The sequence below is a fragment of the Gymnoscopelus braueri genome (assembly GCF_963280865.1).
Source record: "Gymnoscopelus braueri genome assembly, chromosome: 18".
NCBI classification, from domain to species: domain Eukaryota; kingdom Metazoa; phylum Chordata; class Actinopteri; order Myctophiformes; family Myctophidae; genus Gymnoscopelus; species Gymnoscopelus braueri.
The window spans coordinates 31,925,039-31,940,734 of record NC_137618.1 but is presented as its reverse complement, the minus strand read 5'-3'; the positions used below and the strand labels follow the sequence as shown (position 1 = coordinate 31,940,734).

Here is a 15,696-nt window from a genome sequence, read left to right as displayed (position 1 = left end):
TCTTTTGTTTTTGTTTTCTGTTCTCACCCTCATTCCGGGCTCTGACAGCCGCAGGGGAAAAAAGCTTTTTTGTACAGTATATACCTATACAGTATAAAACATGGCAGATCTATAATAAGTCGGGAATATTCATGTGCCACATCCTGCAAGGTGTGCAGCAAAACTATTACCACTGAGATTAATATATGGATTACGCTAACACCAAGTGCAGTACATTTTGGAATGACAAGCAGCACATAATCAGCATACATAGCACTATGTCTGGCTTTGATATTTATTGAGGAGCATGTAATAAAAAGCCTGGTGGAGGAATGGGAAGACTGCTGTGGATATTTGATATACATGGCAGCAGGCCTAGAAGCCCCTGAGAACGACTAAGAGTGCGCTAGCCAGCAACTCTCCTCTGCGTCAATTTGCTAACTGGAGCATGGCAAAGGACTGCACTACAGGTAGCAGCTGGTGGCTTGTGTGGAGAGGATAGGAGGTCCCTGAGACTTGCACTGATCATTACCTTTCACTCATCACTTACAGCTTAGTTCAGCAACACCAGCAATTATTGGCCCTGATGCCTTTCGCTACAGTGCTGGTGTCTTCTATTCAGCAGGACGGACGGACGGACAGAGAGAGAGAGAGAGAGGACACAGCTCAGCTGCTCCATATGAACCTCCCATTGGCATCTTGCTAAGCACACACACCTCAGTAACCCTTCCCCAGGAGTGGTGTAAAAGGCACACATCCTCTCCAGTTGCACGTCATGTCTAGTCAGACGTTGTCAACAAGACGGGAATGGCAGACATGTGGCTAAAGATAGATCCAACGACAGCGATGAGGCATTTGAGGGGCTTTGTTTTGTGTTGGCTCAAAATGTTGACAGTCAGAAAAGACGAATAGGGAAATAGAGCCCGCCAGCCACATCTCTTGCTGAAATATAAAAAATGATCTCTTGAAAATGGCATGTGATCCATATAGAATATGCAGTAGGTGGTTAAGTTAAGTGCAATCTGGGAACCCATTCTGTAAAAAGAAAAGTTTTTATTTTCTTTAGTTCACCCAAAAAAAATATCGTATTTTCTATCAATTACACACCCCATGAAGACTTGAATTCAAGGATTTTTGTTTTGTTTTTGTCGCATTCCTAAGCCAATAATTTCATGACCGGTGTATTTCCGGTAGGAGACACAGAGAGTCTACTTTGTGTCTCCTACCGGATACATTAGCATCTTTCCGCCGGTAATCAAATTATTGGTTTAGGAATGCGACAAAAACAAAAAAAGAATCCATGAATTCAAGGCTTCATGGGGTGTGCAATTAATCATTTTTGGGGTGAACTACTCCTTTAAGAGATTAAGTTAAAGGAGAATTTTGGACTAAGTTTTTCTTACCTTTTCTATGATGTTATGATATCTTAGGATGAATGGTACAGTAGAAAAATGTCAGAACTCCATCCCGGGTCCGCCACAGCTTAAAACGTGCGCGGATAGGCCTTGCGCTAGAATGCATATTTTAATAGCTGTGAGATCTGACGTTCATAGTGACAGAACACTATGCAACCAAAAAGAAGAAAAAAAAATATCGAAGTCTCGCTAGACGAGATTGAAATCTCGAGATTTCAATCTCGTCTAGCGAGCCTTTTTTTTTGGGCACTGTTCTGTCACTATGAACGTCAGATCTCTCTCTCTCAAAAAAAAAAAAGCTATTAAAATATGTGATCTAACGCAAGGCCTATCCGCGCACGTTTTAAGCTGTGGCGGACCCAGGATGGAGTTATGAAAATGTTCTACTGTACCATTCATCCTAAGATATCATATCATAGAAAAGGTAAGGAAAACTTAGTCCAAAATTCTCCTTTAAGTGTGATTTTGGCCATTCTCTAAACAAATTTGGATCAAAAAACAATCTTAACTGACAGTCAGGCCAGACACATACACTACCGATTCAACTTAACAAATACATTCTCTGTTATGTTTGTGGCTCAGAGACAACAAGCTTAAAACACCTGATTAGAAGTTAATGAATCCAAATGCAACACCTCTCATCTTGTTTTATTGAAACACTATTAATTAGTTCATGTTTGAGCCCATTTAATTTCAGTAAGCTGGCAGAAGTCTTGCAATGCTTAGACTAGCAGCCCAAATATGGCCTATCCAGACTGGAATCAGATAGGCAAAAAAAAAGCACAAGGCAACTGGTTTCTGCTAATCACAAGATCACAACGCATCACGGTGCAACGCATTGTGAGCTTGTAGATCGGCTATTTTCTGCGAGTGACAACATTGTAAGACAATGTGTAAGCATTACTCATATGTCTTTACATCATTACCAGAGCAACCAATGCGATTTGTGAAAACACAAATCCGATCTGATCACTTGCAAAAAAGTGGAAAGTCAGTCCTTAAGATCAGATATGAGAAACAAATCGGACTTGCCTGGAGTCTGAACTTAGCCTTTAAGACAACAACAACGGATTTGTCACTAAAAAAAGATAACATAATTTGTGATGAAAACCCCCAATCATACAGACATATTCCATTTAAAAAACGAACAAGAAAATGCTGGTAAGGTACACCAACTTGACTCAAAGTGTTGTACAGCACATTCTTGTACAGCACATTGCAAACAAAAAAGACCACAACGGTGAGCTAATAATGTTAGTAAGCATTGACAAAACACATTCTCCATCTCTGTGTGACAGTGATACAAACAAACTAAAATAACACCAATTCAGTCTCTTTCAACAATAGTCATTGTTCCACATTTCAAATTATTCTTCAAACCATAACTGTGCCATCTTGAGCGAATCGTTTCATTCCATGTATGTCCTTGTTTTTCACAGTAGATTTATCTCAAATGATTTTGACAAACATTCATTCTTCACGGTCGTGACTTGTGATCGTGCTCACAGTATTAATCTCTCGATAATCTAGGCGGAAATAGCTTCTCAACAGTGTGGACAAATGCACGTGAAGCGTACAATATTTGGCCAGCTGATGCTTGGAGGGAGCCCAGTAACCAAAGCTTCAGTGGTAATCCTGTTTTCATTCCTGTAGTCTGAATTCACACTTGGCAAAAAATGAGAATGCAACAGTCTATCAACCAAACCAGCTTTCAGAGGCAAGATTTATTATAGCTGGGAAGTAAATTAAATTAAACTTTAGATCATATCCGATGACTGATTGATTAGCTGACATGCAAGCTATAAATTAACAAAGTCAAATTTATCATGGATTTCTGCCCACTGGCCCCAAAACCCCTTTTGGCATGAAAAAGTCCATCGGTGGATGTATTTCCAATAACCTGATTTATGAGTGGGAGAGAGTCTGGTATAAACCCTGCAGAAACCCAAACATATCTCTGACTAAACAGGATCATAAGGATTGGAAATGAAGAAATAAATAGTTTTCCTCGATGAAGGAAATTACATACGTTTGCCTACTAACTACACAGACAGATGTACAGAGAACGACCAATCAAAATTTAGATTGATTTGGTTGCTGTAAATAGTCCATGAACTTGCTTAAGCAAGTAATTCATAGCTTTAAAGAGATGACATTAAGGCTTTTTTTTTTTTTAATCATTACCTTACTGACATGTTAGATATTATGATGATGTCAATCAAAAGTATTTTAGTCATACAAGTGTTTCAAGCTCTTGCTGTTGTTCCAGTAGGTGTGTTTCCACTTTCTTCCATGATTTGTTACTACTCTGCACAGTGAAATCCTCAGTATAAATGTAACTCTAAAGGTCCTTACACACCGGGGCGATTTTTTTCATGCGAATAATACGTTTTTTTTAAAAAACCTTATAAAGTCAATGCAAGCTTCCACACCAGTTTCGCAGAGCGAAAAAAGCGTCTTTTAATTATTCGGAACGAGTCCGAATTTTGCGTATATTCGCATATTCGCCGGTGTGTAACCGCCTTAAGAGTGTAACCAACTCAGTATAAATGTAACTCTAAGAGTGTAACCAAATGAACACTAGGCTTGGGTGATCCTTGATATTTTCATATCATGATACGTAAAAATCACAGGAGTAGGACGGGTGGGAGGTGTTATAAATGCACGAGGTTAGAGGAATTATGGTAATTTCTTGCAGAACAAATTGCATGTGTTTTGAGACAGAGTTGGACCTCTGGCTTGCATAGACATTTAGAGATTTGCAGAGAGATTCATTTTGAGACTTGGAGTTCACCTGTTATTGAAGGTTCAATGCAACCATCATTTATTAATTTCTATTGGAATAAATAAGCCTCCATCGTCTTTTATAAGGGGAGTTATGTTACAGCATGGAGCTCCGTGAAAACTAGAAAAGTGCGCTCCTAGGAGAGCTGATCCCTGCCAGGCCAGGTTCCCTACCCAGGGCTGTGTCAGTCGTGGGGTGCAGCCATCTAGCATGTGTGGCTGGTATGGGTGCATAAGTGCAATTTATTGTTTAGAGGCCTAAATGTGTGATTCACATTTGAAGCAGATTGGTGGACTTCTGTGATTCACATTTGAAGCAGATGGGATGCTGAGTTCATGATTGGTGGACTTCTGTGGTGGAGTGGGGGTTGCAGGGTGGTGGGGGTGGGATGAGTTTATGGCGATATGGGGTGGGCGTAGGGTTAGGCCTGTCACAATTATTACATAATCGTCTAATCAATCGTCTGCAATTATTTGAGATAATCGCAATTATTTTTGCATAATCGTCAATCGTTTCCATTTTGAATGTTCACACATTTTCAAATATTAAAACAAGCAGAAGTAGCTGATCTACAAGCTTACAACGCGTCACTTTGACGCGTTGTAAGCTTGTAGATCAACTATTTCTGCTATTTTTACTAATAAAAATTATTTGTATATTTTAGTTATGTCATATCTGCCATGAGCAATTTTTTATCAGGAAGTCTAAAAGGCAAACAGAAATAACATTTGTATTCTTCACATGTTTCAATGTTCAATGCCAAACACACAATTAAATCGTTAATCGCAATTATTTGAGTGACAATTAATCGTCAACTTAAATTTGTAATCGTGAAAGCCCTACGTAGGGTGAGGTTTGGGGGGGTGAGGTTATGGCGGTACGAGAGAGGGGCGGTACGGGGGAGCTGGGGGGTGGCGGAGGATTGGGGGTGGGGGTATGGAGATGGGGGGGTGGTCGATTGTTGTGGTATGGGGGCTGGTGGTATGATGGTGCTTTCAGGTCGGGGCGGGGCCAAACGCCCAAAGGGCGCTTTTTTCTAGTCCAAGGAATCCAGGGGAAAAGCGGCCAGTAATAGTGCCACCATGAGGCCGATTTGAAAAACATTGCGGTGGAGGTTCTTCCTCAGCCTACCGTGAGTGTGCGTGCAAAGTTTCATGCCGATCGGCCCAGCGGTGCCCGAGATTGGCTGTTCAAAGACGGACAGATGGACAAACAGACAGACGGACAGACTCACGGGAGCGAAAACATAATTCCCGCCCTGCCAGGGATATGCCAACATACACGTCGCTGAGTGTCTAAGAAAAACATAACCTCTTGTATTTGGGAATATTATGGGTTTTACCCAAATGTCAAAGGTGAAACATTGAAACGATGCATTTAATATTGTCTCCTGTATTCAACCAATGGCTCCATTTAAAAAGAATGTGTGTCTGTGCTCAGTGCGACAATAACAGCATCATGTTCTGTTTAACGTTATCTTTAATATCACAATTCAAATCACATCCATACGTTAACTACCATGAAACACAGAGCAATGTTTTGGTGAGCAGGCATATGGAGAACAGGATACGGGGTGTCATATCCACCCTATAGTCACTGTGCTGCGGGGCTCCGTGAGCGGACATGCCGCTCTGCCGTAAGCATCTGTTAATGCAAAGTAGAGTGCTGATTTTAGAGCTATTTATAACATCTTAATTCTGATAGTAAGTTAGTTAAAATCACCTTAACCACATGAAATGTAGGGTCCCTATTCTGTGGCAAACATTTGGCAAAATAGTGAATCTACCAGCACACAACACGTCATGTTGTCAATTAGCAAATCAGCTATTTTCGCCAAAGAGTAGTAGGTGTAGAAGGAAAAAAGGAAGGGACCAAGTACAGATCACTGGGGGACCCTGGTCCACTAAGTATATAGAGCTAAATATTGGTGTAGGAAAAACCAAATGTGATCTTCCCTTCAATCAGTGATACAGTATTTGGACTGTATCACTGAAATTGGACCAATGGATCCATTTGGATTTCTATTTGTACACTCGAGTTAGAAATTGATAAATGGATCGGGATTTTACTTGCTCTGAGATTACCCAATATTATTCTCCAAATTACTTCCACGACCCAGGGGATGAACGAGTGACGTCAGGACTTCGGTACTCTATTACATCCAGTATTATCACTATTATTACGTTGTTGTTGTTGTTGTTGTTGTTGTTAGCAGTTTTGTGGAATATGCCACACCAACATTTTGCTGCTTGTACCTGTAGCAAGTACAGATCACTGGGGGACCCTGGTCCACTAAGTATATAGAGCTAAATATTGGTGTAGGAAAAACCAAATGTGATCTTCCCTTCAATCAGTGATACAGTATTTGGACTGTGTCACTGCAATTGGACCAATGGATCCATTTGGATTTCTATTTGTACACTCAAGTTAGAAATTGATAAATGGATCAGGATTTTACTTGCTCTGAGTTACAAATAAATGAACACTGAGTGGGTTGAGGTTGCTAGCTAGCACCAAGATGAGATCATGACTACTGTTGTCAGCAAAGGCCCACTCCAGCCATCCGTCACAGGAGGCAGAGCTTGCTACAAGTACAAAAGAGAGACAGTGCGACCATGATGAAGCCAGCTTGCCTTGTGAAATGCTGCTTCTTCTGTTAAATCTCAATCATGGCAACATCATAGAATCTATGGGGAGTTAAATTTGCAAAATAATCTGTCTTTTTCAATAGTATACATTTTTCATGCTATTTGAAAAATACAAATTATATAAGGATGTGAATTTATGCAGCCTTCGTTGCATTTCACACTTTTAGTGTCGACAGTTGGACTATACTGTACTGTATGTGTATACAATGTGTAGGCGTGTGAAATGAAGTTTATTTTCACAATTTAAACATTTTGGAAATTACTTGTGGATTACTACAATAAACAAGACAGGGTATCATACAGCATGTCTTCCCTGTGCAATCTGTAGCTATGGATAGCACATTACTAGGTGTGCAGTTTGTGAACATGTCTGTGTGTCTGGGCTGAGCCCGATATTTACAGTACATGAGCTTGGAGGCCAGTCTGGAGCCTGTGAAATTCCATATTTGGGTAACTCCATATTTGGGCAGAATTGGGGGGGGACATACAAGACAAACGCAGTTCTAGGCAGCTGCCCCCTTCGGGATAATATAATAATTTAAAATGGCTGGTTACTTTTTAACAGCCCATAAATCACCTTTACATTGGAATAGATATCAGCAATTGGGGATTGTGGATACACAATGTTATCGTCAATAGGCACAACCAACCCTAATAGAGTACTATTAGGGTCCAACATTAACAGATACCCGAATGCCCGGGTCAGGTAAAAAATAAAATAAAAAAGAGAAATTACTTCCTACATCCAGTATTATCACTATTATTACGTTGTTGTTGTTAGCAGTTTTGTGGAATATGCCACACCAACATTTTGCTGCTTGTACCCGTGAATGACAAATAAAACCCTTTTGAATCTTGAATCTCTTAAATCTTGATTTGTAATGCACTAAAAATCTAGCATTCTCTGGACCATAAGGATGGACTCCAGTGTTCCCCAGTGACTGCTTTTTGATATACTCCCAGTGAATTCTGCTCAGTTATTGTTTCTCTCGCTGCTATGCTGAAACACATGTTTGCAGAACACAATGATTCCCTACTGCTCTGCAAGGGAACGCCCGTAGAGAAAGCTCATCATGAAACCATTTTGGCATTCATGATGCATGATTGATGGCACAGAGATGGCTGGAGCATTTGAGAAATCCCTTCTATTGGAGAAAAAAATACATGATTGTTTGAATTCTGCTTTCCTTTTCGCTGTGTCACATCAGGGAATACTGTTATATTATAATGCTGCCTGCAGCCCAGCCACCAATGTGATAATCTAAAATGCCTAACGACAGTCCAATAAACAAAAGAATTATGACAGTCTTTTGCATTACTTGGACACCAATCTCAGGGTTTTACTTCCTGACCCATGTCCCATATTTGTGACTTGTAGGTCATAATAATCTGACATGTGCATCATAGCAACACTGGTATCACAGAATCACCTAGCCATGTTCTCTGCAGGCACTCCCCATTTAGGCCCTTTTTAATCCTTTCCATCCCATTACATGACGGTGGAGGACCTGTGCATATTACACGCTCGAGCAGAGATCATTTGCTTGGTTGTGTAGGCAGCCAAAGCTCGCATAAAATATCAGTGCCGTTATTTCCGTCCCATCTCCATCTCATGGCTGGGAATTAGCAGCCAGAGCTGGATGTCAAATGATAGGGTGAGAGCTGTGACATTCCAGGAAGCTCCGTGGGGTCCAGCAGTCCGTGACTCACCATCCAAATCTCCTCATCTCATCTGAGACACCGGGGTTATTCACTCAAGTGGAGGCTATAGCAGGCCTGTAAGGAGGGCTAGTCCTCTACAGGGACAGTGATGTGTGTGTGTGAATTAAGGAGGCCAAAATGTCCAGTGTCGAAGTAGCTGACAATTTATTTTAACGTGTACAAGCAAGACTGTCAGGAGAGGAGAAGCTCTGGCCATTTTTAGATGCGCTGACAGTCACAAAGACTTAGAGCCATGAGTTCATGCCCCCTTGGAATGGAAGGCTATAGAGCGTAGCTGCTGACAACCTTAAGCTCACCCTGGTCAGTTTGCAGAGACTATGGCCCTGGTCCTCCTGTGGCATTACTCTACACACTCAACCCTTAGGCTCTGACTTATAACAAATTTTCTGTCAATAACACTAACAAAAGGTCTGACGTTCCACATGACTTCCTTCCATGTGGCTGAAAACACCAACAAAAATCACACCATCTCAGCTTTTACTATGCCAAGAAACTGACAGAAACTGACATTTCTAACCAGTGTTGAGCTCCATTCATCAGCTCTCCATTACACACGTCACAGCTGTAATGAGATATCACACTCATATGAAACTGGCTATAATCTAAGGTGTCAATCACATTTAACACGGTAATAAACAAGTCAAATTTGAATTGAGCTTAACAAAAAGGACACATATTTACATACTGTGCTAAAATGTAAGTCTGGTGTAATCACTTAATCTGGAATCACTAAAGTAAACAGAGATAATGTAAGTAAGAATAACATTATAAATAATAATATATCTCATGATAAGAGTGGAATTTCAGTCTTTGGTCTAATTTGACATCTAAAGTGGTATGTCTCTGGGGCATCACACTTCAAAAGCAGGGATAGAACACCAATTTTTCAATCACTACAATTATACAACAATGACTCTCTGTGTTGGAATGTGACCAAGCTAAACAAACTTAAAGTGATTAAATTGAGCAGTACAATGAATAAGTTCAGTCCTCACTTAACCTATTTTCACATAAATGGCAAGCAATAGTCTGGAGTGAACCCGAAACAAAAAGGTTTCCAGATCGATCCCCATATCAGCAACTCGTAAAGTTAAGAGAATGTGCTGGCTGCTGGCGTGCTCACTGAAATAACAGGCAACAAGGGAAACATCAAGATCATAACAGTGTCAAGCACCTAAGGTTGCAGCTTATGGTTTTCATAATCAATTATCTGTCAGTTCATTTTTTATGAGGCTATTCTATCTATCTATGCTAATCTATGCAAATAATTTTTACCATAAAAGTGAAATTAGGCAATAAAGTACAAACTAATGGTAACTGCTCATCGCAAGTTATCTGAACCCTAACAGAACATCTTGCAATTTCTTAATATGTTTTCCCTAGCTTAAGTTTTCCTTTTAAAATTGAACATTTTGCTGATGTTATAAATGGGACATTTTAGAAAAAATAGGCTACTTGACACACCACCAAACCAATTATCTGATAACTAAAATTGTATTTGATAATTGTTCTTTTGATCTGGACAGTCTCCTGAAAAGACCAAACGATTTGGAAGTGGCAGACTGTTAAGTGAATGCTAATGTCATCATGTCACCAATGACGTGCTAAAGTATGAGCCGTTGAGCAAGGCACACATCAGCAGCGCTCTGTACACCTAGCTATGTAATCATGTACATGTAAACTATAAACAGTATGTACAGCAGTAAGAGCATTTCATATATCTATAGTAGCTTGTCAGCAATACTACCCCCAGGAAAAATACAGAGTTTTAGCATATTGCATCATTTACTATATACATGCATGCAAGCATGGATAGTAGCTAATCCTCCAGGGATTAAGGCAATGAAGACTGAACATTTACTTTTTATATTTAAGAATGTTTACCTGTACCAGAGTACAGGAATCTCTACAACCACTCAGAGGATTGGTGTACTTTTAACATGTGGCTTGTGCTGGTGACAGTAATGTTGAATCACAAGCATGAAGGACATGCCCATCACCTGTCGTAGTAAATATGCTGAGGTGTTGGCAGTGCGTTGCCTCTCACACAGACATAAGGTTATGACGCATTTATCGAGGTGATCAAAGAACCTTACACAGGGACATCATTCACAGCAGAGACGGAAATTATCACTCATTTTGAAGATTAAAGATGATGCGGAGAGCAAATCTGGAGGATTTAATCAGTCAGCTATGAACCCATCTATGAACAGGTGTGCCTGTTATCAAACACGCAACCATTTACTTGTGCCAGATTTCCTGTTGTTTCCAGAGAATCATGGGACCTGATACCTGACAGAAATGACATGAACAGACAAGCTAGTCACCTGAGATTAGATGAACAAACAACTAACATCTGGAATCAGTGCACTATAGAAGAAGTTTCACAAATGGGTAAAACTCAAATGAAATTGGACTTGTATGAATTGTATGTTTTATAACACCTCGTGGATTATATTCTACGCCTTTATTCTATCCTATTAAATGAACAAAATGTAACATGAGTTGTAAGTTAATATATGTCCTGTTTTACTTATTGGTCATTTTACTTGGACTGAAAAAAACGTTTTGACTATATACTATATGTGTAAACATCCAATAAATAACATGTATGTGTGCATGTATGATTTCAGTTTATAGTGGCATCTGTGTAGCTGCATGGCTACTAGCCCATCCCTGCCAAAAAAATTATGTAAGTCTACCACTTGATTTTTCACTGAAAACTGTAAGTGCTAAAAGTTGCTTTAGACTTAGAGCATAGGCCTATTGTCATAGTGGTTAAAATAATGTGGAATCAAGGGAATAAGGGAACAATGGTTACGTGGTATCACTGATGATCTAATGCAGTGGTTCTCAGCCAGTGGTCCGGGGACCACCAGTGGTCCTTGGGGGGTACCAGGGGGTCCCCAGCTAAATTAGTTAACATAGCGTCACAATCATTTTAACCACTTAGCTTTGGCTGTTCAAAAAATAGCAGATATACAAGCTCATAGCGTGGCACCGAGTGCCACGCTATGAGCTTGTAGATCTGCTATTTTTGAAAAATCTTGAAAATGTGTGCATGTCTTTGAATATATATATATATCTTTAAGCTAACATTTTTAACTCAAATCTTTGCTTCTGGGGGTCCCAGGCACAAAACATTTTCAGATGGGGGTCCACGGCCAAGGCCAAATGTATATCAATTTAGGGGTCCTTAAAGTTGTCATGAAAAAGGTTGAAAACCACTGATCTAATGCAACTTCAGTATTATTAGGCTATACTCTTCACAAAGCACTGGGGTTAATCTGCTGAGCTGACCATATCTCCAGTAGACTGAGAGACCTCTGCTGGACACAGAGACACACCTAACATCAGCTACCATCATTTTACACTTATTGAATTGAACACTGATATAATGACTCATGACTGATCAAACGCTGTTAAAAAAGTCAATTAATTGTTTATTATTACATGACCTCATTTAGTAGTGAGTAGTTTAAGTCATTTTCAATTGAGGAATGCAATTTAGCCTTTTCAGAGATTATAGGAAAGGAGATCATAAAGGCCTAGTCTATGGTATTCACCAGGCAGTTGTTGTTCTTGTTGTTGTTTTTGCCATAAACAAAACCATAGGTCTTTGATCAAATATAGCCTACGTTTGCGTCAGTTTGTTCAAATAAACTTTCTGGTTTGACAGGTGGTTGAAGTGGTGTACGGTGAGCTAATAAATTGCAGAGACGACTGCAATGCTAATAAACCGTGTCAAAACGTCCTTACACTTCACTTCTACCTCGCACATTTTTATTTATTTATCCAGAAATAACAATTTTGACAGGCTACAGATTTCTTCACTGAAAGAGTGTTTTATCTCGACTGCAAGTGCTTCTTTTGACACGTCATGGACAGCCTTGGTTGACAGGGTGCACTCAGTCCAATGCAGTACGTGGAAAGTAACTAAGTACATTTACTCAAGTACTGTACTTAAGTACACTTTTGAGGTATTTTTTACTTACTGAAGTATTTCCAATTTTCAATACTTTTACTTCTATTCCACTACATCTCAGAGGCAAATGTTATACTTTTACTCCACTACAATTATTTGACAACTTTAGTTACTAGTTACTTTGTAGATTTTGATTATTAGCACTATTACAAAACATACATTAACTTTAGCCCTATATACATTTCGGCCATTTGAAAATAGCCGATCTACAAGCTCACAATGTATCACCATGCAATGCATTGCGAGCTTGTAGATCGGCTATTTTCAATATATATTTTTTTAAACTTGTGAAATGGGAAATTCTGCAAAATACTACTACTTTCTACTTTTGGTATACTTTAAGTACATTTTGATACCATTACTTTTTTACTTTTACTCAAGTAAATTCTGAATTCCGTACTTTTACTTGTACTAGTATTTCTACATTGCAGTATTGATACTTTTTTACTTGAGTAAAACATTTGAGTTATTTTACCACCACCGGTGCACTGAGCGCCATGCAGTCTCTTACCTGATATCTCCTGGAGAGGGACATGTGCGAAGCTGAAGCCCTTCGCAACACAAGCGTCCCTGACCTCACTGCAGTTCCGTGCTTTAAAATCTGCTCTTGCGGCAACTGAAAGCAACGAGAAAGTGCAAATGATGGTTTCTATTCTCAACATTGTTGCCACTTCTCTGGGAAAAAAAATCCTTATTATGTTGTCCTCTGCAGATTCCCACTTGCTGGGGAAAAAAAAAAAAAAAAAAACTCCCCTGCAATAGCAGATCCGCAGGTTATACTAATAAATGACTGGGCGGTTATAAGTGGTTGCCACTTGTCACAACTATCAGTGTGTTTTTAATCAACACATTTTTTCAAACAAAAGAGGTTTATTTCGCAGTGAAGAATGGCCAAGAGTCCCCCGATGCTGCAGAAAACAGAACTGTGAAGGATCACCAAGGTGCCACATGAATCCAGACAATGGTTTTTCAGTCAGACGCGCTGAGCTGAACTTCACTCACCAGGCGACATAACGGCATTGAGTGGCTCGTCGCTGTGTTGAAGTAGAAATGTAGAAGGAGAGGAGAGAGAGAGAGAGAGAGAGAGGGGAGCGCTCTGCTCTCAGCTCAGATCAGATGCTGTAGCACAGCAAAGCACACCACAAAATACGGAGTGGAATCCACACACTCATCCTATAGTGCACTGGTTCCCAAGCAGTGGGTCGGGACCCATTTGTGGGTCACCGCCGACACATTTTTATGGGTCTCACGAGTACATTTCTAAACATTAAAACAAAAACAAAAATCCCCCAAAATTCAACATTTTTCATGAATTAAAAACAAATTCAATGATTTTTCAAAAGAATGTTTGAGAAGTAGTAGCCTAATATAGCCGTTCTACAAGCTCACAGTGCAGAGTGAAGCTAGGGGTTGTGAGCTTGTAGATCTGCTATTTTCACTAGTTTGGGTACCGGGCATTTCTCTTTTGGGTCTTGAGCTAAAAAGTTTGGGAACCACTGCTTTAGTGAGCAGTAGAATGGCTAGAATTCCATATAGGCCTACATTGCATACATGAATGTCAATATCAATATGCAGATATTGTGTAGTGGATGCTATACTGTGTGGGCTTGCAGCTCAACTGCAATATTGTCTTTCTAGGAGAATAATGTTTAAGCTTTAGCTGCTCCATTTAAACACTGAAGCTATTTGATTTTGTTTTGTTGTGTCGCTTATGTAGCGGGCCTAAGTAGGTTTCCAGTCTCTTCAATTCATAAAGAATAATTATTTATATCCCAGTGAACTTGAGAATGTTGGTTTAGTTTATTCATGATTGCATGCATTTTTAATTGATGTCAATGTTTTTTCCAGCACTGAAATGAAATGTCATCAGAATAAGATTAAAGTGACCTAAGTAGAGGATGTTGTGGATAATGTGCTTGCAGGGCTTTATTGATTTGGGAGGAGACCGATCCTAGAGTAGCTCAACAGTGGATTAACATTGCATCCGTACAGCAGCCTACACAAACTTGGAATGTCTTAATAATGTTTTAGAAGAAGATAATGAAATACAAAACATTGTTTCTCAAATCAAACCTGCAACAGAGGTCCCCTTCATTCCCCATCCATTTTTAAATGAATGGAGGTGAAAGCATTACATTTTGTGGACATTTTTAAACAAAAACTGAGCACTTTGATTTTGTAAGGTCACATCATCAGAAGTATACAGAAAATACATCTTGAACTGCATGTAGTAATTGCTATTTTTCACTAGAGCATTTGAATGCTCAGGCTGAGCATGAGCAAAGAGGTCGGCTACTGGGCATTGTCTGTTGTGTTCTCCCTCACAAATGATTGAGCAGTGTAGTAAAAACACGGTGTGAGTTCATGTTGTGTCTCAGAGCAACAAATTGGCTGGGATGTGGTGGGTGGGTGGCAGCAAAGCAGTGTCTTCCACTCAATATGTGGACATGAAACCCAACGCCCCTGAAATAACCCACACTATAGTATAGGGAGCTGAAACAAGGCTTTAAACAAGTCACTGACAACAAGTTGGTTGTACTTTTCCCATAGACATGAAGGCAGCACATATCTCACAACATCCAATCGTGGTTCAAAAGGAATCATAAGGTGCATGCAAGTTATTTCCCTAACAATTATCAGAATGTTTTCTCACAGACAATGAACAACCAGTTTGTCCCCTGTAGGTTTAAAAGCGCATCAGGGGAAAAACACCTTTTTGTACTCAGCAGCTAGAGTGGAATCGATTGCCATCTAATATTAAAACAACAGCCACTGCTAACGGTTTCAAAAGAGGAGTCAAGAGGTGGCTGCTGAGTTGTTGAGAAGCAGTCAGAAAATATAGTGTTCTTGAATGTGTAGTATAGCCTATATACAGTATACATACAGTATATATACCCACACACACACACACACACACACACACACACACACACACACACACACACACACACACACACACACACACACACACACACACACACACACACACACACACACACACACACACACACACACAAGCTCAGTGGCCTTGTGGTTAGAGTGTCCGCCCTGAGTTTGGGAGGTTGGGGTTTGATGATCCCCATGCTGGGTCTACCAAGGACTATAAAATGCCTCCCTGCTTGGCACTCAGCATCAAGGGTTGGACTGGGGGTAAGTCCCTAC

The 15,696-nt window shown here is 39.9% G+C and overlaps 1 protein-coding gene across 1 annotated transcript in view; it reads right to left on the bottom strand.

Moving 5' to 3' along the window:
• The window catches only part of LOC308105745 (glypican-6-like), a 115,579-nt gene extending 102,062 nt beyond the window's left edge, over positions 1 to 13,517 (bottom strand). The window contains exon 1 of the mRNA XM_080456672.1: positions 13,046 to 13,517. Coding sequence (XP_080312798.1) covers positions 13,046 to 13,196 — 151 coding nt within the window. The 5' untranslated portion in view covers positions 13,197 to 13,517. The remainder of the gene's footprint in view (positions 1 to 13,045) is intronic.
• Positions 13,518 to 15,696: the final 2,179 nt, after the last annotated feature.